This window comes from Macaca nemestrina, chromosome 6 (assembly GCF_043159975.1).
Source record: "Macaca nemestrina isolate mMacNem1 chromosome 6, mMacNem.hap1, whole genome shotgun sequence".
Taxonomy (NCBI): domain Eukaryota; kingdom Metazoa; phylum Chordata; class Mammalia; order Primates; family Cercopithecidae; genus Macaca; species Macaca nemestrina.
The window spans coordinates 84,619,081-84,630,257 of record NC_092130.1 but is presented as its reverse complement, the minus strand read 5'-3'; the positions used below and the strand labels follow the sequence as shown (position 1 = coordinate 84,630,257).

Below are 11,177 nucleotides of genomic sequence, written 5' to 3'. Positions count from 1 at the left end.
ATCTAAAGAGTTGCAATTTCAAGCAAAGTGTGACAAACTTAACTGATACTGTTTATAATTACATTAAAAATCATCTCTTTTGAGTTTCCTCAGTTGAAGAAAATCTATGATAATCTTTGTAAACTATGTCTATCTTTCTTTTCTTTCTTCCTTTTTGTTTCTTTTTCTGAATTTAGGCTGTAAAAACAGAACCTGAGAAGAAGTCACAATCAACCAAGGTAAACAGTTTAAGTCTGCTAGTGAGATATTTGGATTCTTTTTAATAATAATGAATAATCAACTTCCTACCTTGGCACTGCTGTGAATGGTAAAGGGGGTTGCTGGCTAATTTAATTAATTTTTGGACTACCCTTTTGAATGACTGTGTACATGTAGGATATATAAAATATTCATAACATTAAGTCCATATATTGTTAAAAAGAATATACAATAATTTATAGATGAAAACTCTATTTCAGAAGTATTTTGTTCAAATCTAGTTTTTTGTTATATGTATAGTGATTGTTTTAAAAAAGAAAAAAGCAAGAGGAACAAAGGAAAAAAGGCAAAGAGTAGTGAATATCCAATTCCAATTCCAGTGAGACATCAAGAATAAGGCGTCTGCTGAACTCAGCACCTAGATGACTTACAGATGAGAACCTTTCCTAAGAGGCTGGCTGGGTTTATCGTGACAGTCTTATCTCAATTGGTGGAACTGGTTAACAGTTACACAGAAGGCTAGCTTCTGTTGCTTTCCTGACCCATGACTGTCCAGAATGAATGCCATTCTGCCTGTGTGTGGAGGTGAACACCAGGGTGTGTACGGCAACACAAATGTTTCTCTTCAATAAGGTGCTGCGTTTTATTTTGTCAAGCACTTAAAGCAAGTACTAAGATAAGACCACAAGATTTCCTGTGGAAAAGCATAGATATTTGAGCCCAGGTACTTCAAGCACAGGTGAGGGTGAAAGGTGAGGCTTGTCTGATTTTATAGAAGGCCTCCTGGTGGCCCTGGCGATGGTAGAACATAGGGTACTCCAGAGTGAAGAATTTGCAGCTAAGTAGAAGTTGTCTTCTATTCCACTTTAAATACTTTTGATTATCTACTGAATCTCAAGAAAATTGGGTTTCTGGTGATAAGATCTTCTCTACTAACAAAGAAAAAAAAAACTCTGTAAATCCTATGAAGGGAGATTTAAAAAGATATATATATATATTTGTTGTTGTTTGTTTGTTTTGTTTTGTTTTGGTCTTTTTCTTTTTTGAGATGGAATCTTGCTCTGTCGCCCAGGCTGGAGTGCAGTGGCGCGATCTCGGCTCACTGCAAGCTCCACCTCCCGGGTTTACGCCATTCTCCTGCCTCAGCCTCCTGAGTAGCTGGGACTACAGGCGCCCGCCACCACATCCGGCTCATTTTTTTTTTGCATTTTTAGTAGAGACGGGGTTTCACCATGTTAGCCAGGATGGTCTCGATCTCCTGACCTCGTGATCCGCCTGCCTTGGCCTCCCAACAGGTGTGAGCCACCTTGCCCGGCCTAAAATATATTTTCTAGAGTGGGATCAGCTCTCAACAAACTCAGTAGTCACATGGCTCATGTGTTATCTGTGTATGTTTGTGAAAAACAACCAGTAATTTAGAGATATACATGTATTTGAAAATATTATTCAGATGAAATACTAAATTTTTCATTATTCTGATAATCACCATTCTCAGAGACTGCTGACAGGGTTATTATTAACCTGATAGCACATGTCTACCTCTGCGACCTTAAAGAGTGGGCCTAAGTGTTCTTTTCCTGAAAAAAGGCAGAATGTTTTAGTTGGAATTTTGTTCTTGTTCTTGTCTGAAAGTATTACAAGTTGGATTGCAATGTAATCAAGTTTAATCTTTTGAAATTGACAGCTGTCTGTGGTTCATGAGAAAAAATCCCAAGAAGGAAAGCCAAAAGAACACACAGAGGTAAATGATTATCATCAGGGCTTAATTATAAGGCAAGATCTTTTGGTGGGATATAATTAAAATCTTTCATCAATTCAAAACTAATCCCTACAATGAATAGTTGGATATTAGTTTCTTCAGCTAAAATGGTGCCATCATGTGGCAATAGCAGTGTTTCCAATTTGTGTGATTCTTGCTGAATTTTGGGGGAAGGATTTGCACTATTTCAGATTTTGTACCTAAAGTGAAATTGTCACATGTACATCACACTAATTCAAATTCACATACTTTAGAACCACAGACAGCACAACTGTTATGAACAATTTTTATTCTATAAAGTATCAGTATTATGTTTAAGACTACCATCTTGTTAACGATGTCTTTATATGTGTGTGGGCACCTGTGTATGTACTTTCAGCAAAAAAGCCTACCCAAGCAGGCATCAGATACAGGAAGTAAGGATGCTCACAATAAAAAAGCAGTTTCCAGATCAGCTGAACAGCAGCCATCAGAGAAATCAACAGAACCAAAGGTAAATGAAGCAGATTGATAGGAAAACCTTAACATCAACTGGGTAATAAGATGCGGTTCCCCTGTTAACACTGAGGTGTGTAGTTAAATCTGTGGGGCTGTGCTGAATATATTTTGTATTGTAGTGATTTGGTATTATTATTTTGTTGGTTTTTCAAATAGACTTATAGAAACTTGGATGTATGGATGGCCTGAGAAGGGCATCAGATTGGCCTGAGGGATGCTCTCTCCATCCTTCTCCCACTGCCCAGCAATAACCAGCTGTGACTGCAGGGCAGCAGGCTCTGCTGTCTCCCAGACAGGCAGCTTTGGATTGAGGCTGCCTCCCGGACCCCCCCACACCTGGACTGGGGAACATATGTGCCCTGAATTATCTGGTTCTTTAAATGGAAATCCTAAAGCATTTTTAGGGTCGTGTTGTAGAAGAGTTGAACTTACAGAGCCAAAAATTAGAAATTGCTTCCATAATTATGTGGCTAATAGCAGCCAGCTTTTAGAAGAATTAACATCTACAAGAAATACTTTTTCATGGAGAGCACTTGGAAGATAATAACGGGGCTTGCTTCACAATATATTTTATATCAGAGATCACAGATTTGTGATCTACCACTTAAAAGGCACATGTGTATTTTGTTTGGCTTACAATGTTGTTAAAAAATTATTTTTAATTAATTGCCAGCAATCAAAGTCAGGGTATTTCACATAACATCCCAAATTGTAACTTCTCTTGAAAAATCGGACTGTCTAGCAACAGTGAGCTCACATTGGCAACGATTGACTACAGCCATTACACCAGGTATGTGTACTCCAGTTTACCACAGTCACTACCTAGCCTGATTGACCTACTCATGTTACCTGCATGAACGTTTTAGGCTCTTGAGTTCAGCTTTACGTGGTGCCTAGCACTGCACCATGTACAATAGAAGTGAGTAAACATTGCCTTATCATGGTGTCCATGTGGGTGAACTGGCAGATGTTAGTGACATTTGAAACTCATAATCTTGATAATAACCATACAGAGATACTTAGCTCTGTCAACCTTTTATCCTCACTGTCTTAGACTAAACCACAAGACACGGTTTCTGCTGGTGGAGAGAGTGTTGCTGGTGTCGCTGCAACATCTGGCAAGCCGGGTGACAAGGTGAGCACACACAAGCAGATGGCAACGTGGGCCTCTGTGCTTCTCAAGTTTCTAAGAAACGTATGCTCAAATAACCTATCATTTGGGAAAATGAACATTGTTTATATATAAAATTTTATGAAGAGCATGCATTTAAGGGATAGAGAGTGAACAAGATACCAAGAATAATTTTTAAATTTATATATTCAATAAATGCTTACTGAGTACATGCCATATATAAGGTACTGATATCAATACCAAGTACATTAAAATGTGAGTTGACTCAGACTCTGCATTCCAAATTTATAGGTATGAAATAAAGCAAATAAAATTTCCATGAGCATTTGAATAGACTTTTTCAGCTTTCAATGTTGATGTCAGCTGTCTTGATGCTAGTGTATCACAACCATGACATCAACATGAATGGATATGAGAAGTTTCCAAAGGAAATATTTCAAGCCCTCTCTGGATGAAGTAGATGTGTTGAGCTGGGTGATTGTGGGCATAGCTTTCTTAGATTTTTTGAAGAGCTGCTTCCGATCCCTGCCCAGGAATATAAGATGAGAAGTTATCTACGTTTTCTACCCATAGCAATATAGAATTAGTAATCAGTTTGGAGAGCATGTAATCAATCTGAAGCCACAAGTAATCAAGTGAAGGAAGAATGAGAAGATGGGAATGAAAAATTTAAAACTAATATAGATTTATCTATACTTTTGCTTCTGTAAATGGGACAGATATCCTGCTACAGGTTAAATGGTAAAGAAAGTCATAGGGTAAATGATTTTTAGGGTAAAAATATGGCACATCTCCCTGAAACATCATTTTTTTCCCCTGGGATTTTGGGAGAAAAGGCACATTATTTTATCCAAATTAATACAGGTCTCCTATGGAGCAAAGGCAACATTTACAAAAACTTTTAAATGAAAATATCAAACTTAAAATTGTTTTTTTCTTGCAATAGATCACTTGTATACTACCTTGAGACTCATAGCTTCACCCCAGGCAGACACAGCACGCTCTTGTGCCAATGAGGAATGCTTAGATGAAATCATTTGAAAATGGATACATTTCAGGCAGAAGATTAGATACGTTAAAATAGATTTTTAAATGTTATCAATGTTTTCAGTTTGAAAATGGATAGATTTAAGGCAGAGCGTTAGGCCCGCTAAAATAGATTTTTAAATGTAATCAAAATTTTTAGTTTTGAGCTAGATATAAATTAACCAGTGTTATAAGTGAAAACTAAACAATAAAATTAAGAGAGGCTTATGTGGAATTCTGTGCATTGACTTGTGCTAGAACTTGAGGCAATTCATTTTACTTTACGTTGCCTCTGATTCTTCTCCCATTAAATAGAATTTAATGACTTGCCTTCTTATTTTAGTACATAGCATGTTTAAAGTACCATAAGGCAGGTGGATCACCTGAGGTTGGGAGCTCAAGACCAGCCTGACCAACATGGAGAAACCCCGTCTCTACTAAAAATACAAAATTAGCCAGGTGTGGCGGCGCAGGCCTGTAATCCCAGCTACTTGGGAAGCTGAGGCAGGAGAATTGCTTGAACCCGGGAAGCAGAGGTTGTGGTGAGCCAAGATTGCACTATTGCACTCCAGCCTAGCCAACAAGAGCAAAACACTGTCTCAAAAAAATAAAATAACTAAATAAAGTACCATAGTTGGTTCTGCAGGATGCATTAGCTGTAGGCTGGCCTGTCTAGGGGTTGGGGAAAAGACAATATACCTGGGACTGTATTTCAATCAATTAAGAAAGGCCCCCACAGGGTGTTATTTGGTGGGGAATGAAGGGATTCTATCTAATTCAGGGAATCCACAAGGGCTTTGAGAGAGTAGATCCAAGTTCAGTTAGGCATGGAAGGATAGCTGGGATTGCAGGCTTGCAAATGCATCAAGGTGTTGAAAAGTGTAAGATGTGTTCTGGTCACAAAGTACATTCCAACGTGGGTGAAGCACAGAGGAAGTGAGTGGTGGGGCTGTAAGACCAGAAAGACAGGTTGAGCACTGCAGTGGAGAATGCTAAGGTGAGTTTGTACGTGTAGTGATTCAGCTGACAGCAGGTAGCCATTGAGAACCCGAGAGAACAGATGGGGTTATGCAATTGAATCCGAGCTGCAGAAGGATTAAGGGACTGCAGTAGGTGGATAGCATAGAGATAGGAAGATGGAAGGTTGGTCAGGGACTGTTTCAGTAGTCCTGATGAGTCATATTTTAGCCTAAATTACAGCTGTGATAGAATAAGAAAGTGGGGAGTTATCCAAGACGAATTGCAGAGCAAAAATCTTCAGGTTTTAGGAAATGATTGACTACAGTGGGCAAAGACAAAGTAAAATCTAAGATAACCTGGTGCTTCTGAGTCTGATTGCACGAGGTTGGTAGCCACACGGTAAGGGAAAGGAGGCCCCTAGGAGCTCTTTGTCAGGTTTGTGCAAGTGCAGAGTTGGCACCTGAGAATGAGTGCCTTTGTGAGCTGGGCACGTTGCAGTCCAGTCCCTAAGTTCCCTGGGTACCATTGACAAGAGTACAGATGTCAGAGGAATTGAGGAGGAAAGGGATGTATCTGATTTTGGACAGGCTGAATTTAAGTGTTTGAAATGTCCAAAGAAATATGTGTAGCAAGACAATTAAAATACTGTTTTCTAATAGAAAAGAATGAAATAAGAGGAAAGGGAGAGGAAGAGAAAGAGTGGATGGAATAGACAGATAGTGGGGAGAGAAGGAGGGGAAGAGAGACATTGAGAAGGAAGAGGAAGGTGCGGGAGAGAACATGAGTGAATATCTGCATGAGGTAGTGGCTGAATCATGGAAGTGGTTTCAATTATCCAGACTCAGGCTCACACCCTAGTGGCCCCCACAGTGTTTCTAGCATTGCAATCGTAACCGTCACTTATTTAGCACTTACAATTACATAGCAAGTACTTACATAGTGGCGAGCATGTGCCAAACAATAGTTTTCATACTTCGTATAGATTCACTTATCCAACATCTCCAAGGAGAAGTGACTTGCTAAAGCCTCAGGCAGCCATGCGTGTCTCAACTGTCATGCAAACCTTGGCAATCAGAGCCTGTGCTCTTCCTGTGCTTTGTTGCCTGAATTTGGATACCTTCAAATGGGATATGGTCCCCTTTTTCCTTAACCCAACAACTTCACCCATTTAGTTTCTGCCAGTCTCTGAAAGCATTTGCCCTTGACCATAGAGAATGATTTTGGATAAGACCACCAGCACAGGGCAGAAATGTGCAGTGTATACAGTGGGGACCAAAGTAAAAGAGATGCCAGAGGTAATGGAGAACAAAGGGCATAGATGCCACAATAGGATCAGAATGGTGCTGAAAGATGGCAGCTGGGAGGGAGAGATGCTCCAAGGGTCACATTTCAGAGATTGTATCTGGATAAAAGCATGGAAACTGCAGATGGAAAAGTTATTTGCAGTCTTTGATAGAGCATTGGAAGCAATGATGAGTGATAAACTCGTTTTAAGGAAAGAGAAGGTAATGAGATGCCGAAGTGAGAAATATGGAGGTCTTGATGTGTGGGGGCGAAGACCCAGAGAGGAAAGCCAAAAGTGGCAGCCTACAGCAAGAATTCATGGATGTTGCAAAGACTGGCTGTGGGTCCTGGAGAAGAACAGCGAAGAAAGAAACAGTCTTAGATTCAAATCTGCATTCTGTCCCTTACTGTGTAACCTGAGGAAAGTGTCCTAATCTGAGCTTTGCTTTGCCCATCACTAAATGAGACTAATAGAATTGAAGCCCTTCTGAAAAAGGATATAAAACATACAAGCACAGTGTCTGCTGTAGAGCAGATGTTCGGTGTATGATCAATGCTATTAATATAATGAATTTATTTTAAAATTTGTAATAGTATTGAGTTTTATTAAGGTATGTAAGAAGGAGTTTTTAATTTCTCAATTCTCACCAGAAAAAAGAAAAGAAATCATTAACCCCAGCTCTGCCAGTTGAATCTAAACCGGATAAACCATCGGGAAAGGTACGAAGACAGCAGTGTCCTTCTACATGAGATAGTTACTCATATGCTCTCTATTTAACAAATCTGATTTCTTGTGGGCAAATAATATGAGGGGGTAATTTAAAGGACCATTTTAATGAATTATTGTTTCAAGCTAATATTGAAAGTGTGGGTTGGAAGTACGATTTTCACACTCATATTTGTAATACTTGATATTATAATCCTTTAAAAAAAAACAAAACTCCAGTTTCATCTCATGCAGTTTACATTCCAGTTTCTCTCCTGCAAATACACTTTATTTAACCAGAGGTATTACTAAAGAAGTCAGGTACTTCTTTATTCTGAAATTCCTAAAAGAATCAGTCTAAACCTTCAAATCGTATTCCACATATCCATGATCAGGAGAGTCCTAAAATTGTCAGGGGAATATGGTAGTTGCAAAAAAAAAAAAGACAATTTAAATAATTATTTTTCATCTAAATCAAATAATACAAGGTCCTTTCCTAGACTGTTGTTTTCTCCTTTTCAATGCAGGTTATTGTTCATAACGAATCATCCTTAACATAAAAAATAGAGGCACTCTTATTTATTATTGTATTAGTCCGTTTTGACACTATTATAAATAACTGGGTAATTATAAAGAAAAGAGGTTTAATTGACTCATAGTTCTGTGTGGCTGCGGAGGCCTCAGGAAGCTTACAGTCATGCTGGAAGGGGAAGCAGGCACCTTCTTCACAAGGCAGCAGGAGAGAGAGCGTGTGAAGGAGGAACTGTCAAACACTTATAAAAGCATCAGATCTCATGAGAACTCACTCACTATCATCAGAACAGCATGAAAATCACCCCATGATCCAGTCACCACCTTTCCTCGACACATGGAGATTATAGGTTCCTCCCTCGACACATGGGGATTACAATTCGAGATGAGACTTGGGTGGAGACACGAGTTAAACCACATCAATTATACTGATTTAAGCCCATATTGACAGAGTAAACTTGTGAGTTCTTGTAAGTTTAATGTCTCAGGTAATTTCTGTTTTGTAAACCTCTTCAGGCAAGCAAGTGAACAACAACAACAACAAAAACGTGAATGAAATAATACAGAGTGATTTCACTCATGAAATAGATTATATTTGGAAGAGGTACCATATAGAGATTTTTAGGGGCTCTTTCTTTGAAACTCTGTAAAAGTACTGATAAGCAATAAATACCAAGCGTTTCCCTTACCACTTAGAGCAACATGGTTATAATTCCCTGTATTTTGTTTTGCTTTTCCTTTTTTAACTATCAGCGCATTGGACTGGCAGCTTTAATGAACTTATACATTTGTTCATGTATGTAATGCCCGTAGACTTGTTGAAACTGTGCTTCTTGCCTGAATGTGGCTTTTTATCTTTCCCACCCAGAATTTGCACTTTGAGACTTAAATAGTAAAGTCTGTTAGAGACCAGATTTTAACTATTTTGGGGAACTAGTTGAAAAACTTTTGGTGTTTGGTGGTTTTTCTACACAGAATGGCTTTTTTGTAGTTAAACTAAAAGTGAAATATGTGTAACAAATAACATTTAAATATCTGTTCTTCCTTTTCCAGTCAGGCATGGATGCTGCTTTGGATGACTTAATAGATACTTTAGGAGGACCTGAAGAAACTGAAGAAGAAAATACAACGTATACTGGACCAGAAGTTTCAGTATGTGATCTTGATATCTGTAAAAATTCATACTTAGTAGGTAGGAGAGCAAAGAAGGCCATGGTCATGAAATACAAAAGAATACCTAGTGAGGCCGGCGCGGTGGCTCACACCTGTAATCCCAGCACTTTGGGAGACTGAGGCAGGCAGATTACTTGAGGTCAGGCATTCAAGACCAACTTGACCAACATGGTGAAACCCTGTCCCTACTAAAAATACAAAAATTAGCTGGGCATGGTAGTACACGCCTATAATCCCAGCTATTTGGGAAGCTGAGGCAGGAGAGAATCACTTGAACCCAGGAGGCAGAGGTTGCAGCGAGCTGAAATCGCACCACTGTACTCCAGTTTGGGTGACAGAGAGAGACTCCATCTCAAAAAAAAAAAAAAAGAATGTCTAGTGTTCTGTCATTTGCATAGAAACAGGATGATGTCAGTATCAAGACAGCAACTAGAAATTAGTGTTGGGGATGGAAATGGTTTGTCTTTTAGCAGCTGCATTATAACATTGAGTTAGCAAACATTTGTTGTTGTGCTAAGATTGACACTGGGACATGGTCCACTGGGTCACACACTTATTTTCCATCCTCAAGATTTAAGTATAATGGACTAGAACTTGTTTTGATTTCCCAATATTTTCCACCCTCAGTTTATCCCTATTCCTAATTCCTAAAATTGTATTTTCCTTGGTATGATAAAAAAGATATGCTGGCCTGGCATGGTGGCTCACACCTGTAATCCCAGCACTTTGGGAGGCCAAGGTGGGCAGATCACCTGAAGTCAGGAGTTCAAGACCAGCCTGACCAACATGGTGAAACCCCGTATCTACTAAAAATACAAAAAAAAATTAGCTAGGCATGTTGGTGCATGGCTGTAATCCCAGCTACTCAGGAGGCTGAGGCAGGAGAACTGCTTGAACCCGGGAGGTGGGGGTTGCAGTGAGCTGGGATCGTGCCATTGCACTCCAGCCTAGGCAACAAGAAGGAGACTCCATCTCAAAAAAAAAAAAAGCCATAGACTAGACAAAAATATTTGCAACAGACATAACAAAGGATTTGTTTCTAGAATTTGTAAAGAATAAAAACAGAAAAAGACAACCCAATAGAAAATTGAGAGAAAACTTGACTGACGAATAAGCAAGTAAAATGAAACTCTCCTTAGTAATTAGGAGAATGATATTAAAACACAGAAGAAACACTGCCTTGCATTTATCTGATCAGCAAAAGCGTGCAAGTCTGACAATTCCTATAGTCTTCCTATAGTTGGTGGGTGTTCATGATGAACATTCCCTTCAACCAGGAAGTCCACCTCTAGAGAGATTCCCAGGAGGGGGCCTTGCCCATGTGTGCAAGGAGTTATAAGAACTGGTGAAATGTTTGGAAACAATTTTGTTCAATAGAGGACAGGATAATAAAATTCAGTGCTTTATAGTGGTTAAAATGGCTTATTCATGTATCAGCATGGATACATTACAAAAACATAATTTTGAATAAAAAATGCAGAATGATATGTAGAATATGATACCATTTATGTAACATTGGAAAATAAGCAAAGTAATGCTGGACATTGTTTATGGATACCTACATATGTAAAAAATGTTCTAAAATAACTTTAAATTGATATGCTAAAGTTAGGAATGGTGGCTGTTTCTGATTAACAGGGAAAGGGAATTCGGTTTGAGAATGCTAAACAGGAGACATCCACTCTATGATTTTGTTTTCTTAGAAATGACAAAGCTAATAGAGTTGGGTATTGGGTTATACAGAAACTCATTATCTTATTAACTGTTCTTTTATATTGGTTATAAACCTTAGATAATGAAAACATTTGAAAACAAAATGTATTTAGAAGTCAACTTTAGTATTTTGAATATTTTCTAGCATTACATATGAGTTAAGCCAATTAAATATGGGTATTTGTGTAAACTTAGAA

General features: G+C 38.6%; 1 protein-coding gene across 23 annotated transcripts in view; it reads left to right on the top strand.

Moving 5' to 3' along the window:
- Nucleotides 1-11,177, top strand: part of LOC105484017 (calpastatin) — a 110,615-nt gene that overhangs the window by 65,266 nt on the left and 34,172 nt on the right. For 16 of the 23 annotated variants that reach the window (XM_011745274.2, XM_071098685.1, XM_071098687.1 and 13 more), the window contains 6 exons: nt 177-218; nt 1,883-1,939; nt 2,337-2,450; nt 3,510-3,590; nt 7,509-7,577; nt 9,148-9,246. In XM_011745274.2, coding sequence (XP_011743576.2) covers nt 177-218; nt 1,883-1,939; nt 2,337-2,450; nt 3,510-3,590; nt 7,509-7,577; nt 9,148-9,246 — 462 coding nt within the window. The remainder of the gene's footprint in view (nt 1-176; nt 219-1,882; nt 1,940-2,336; nt 2,451-3,509; nt 3,591-7,508; nt 7,578-9,147; nt 9,247-11,177) is intronic. The other 7 variants (XM_024793585.2, XM_011745206.3, XM_011745238.2 and 4 more) reach the window with 1 other exon arrangement.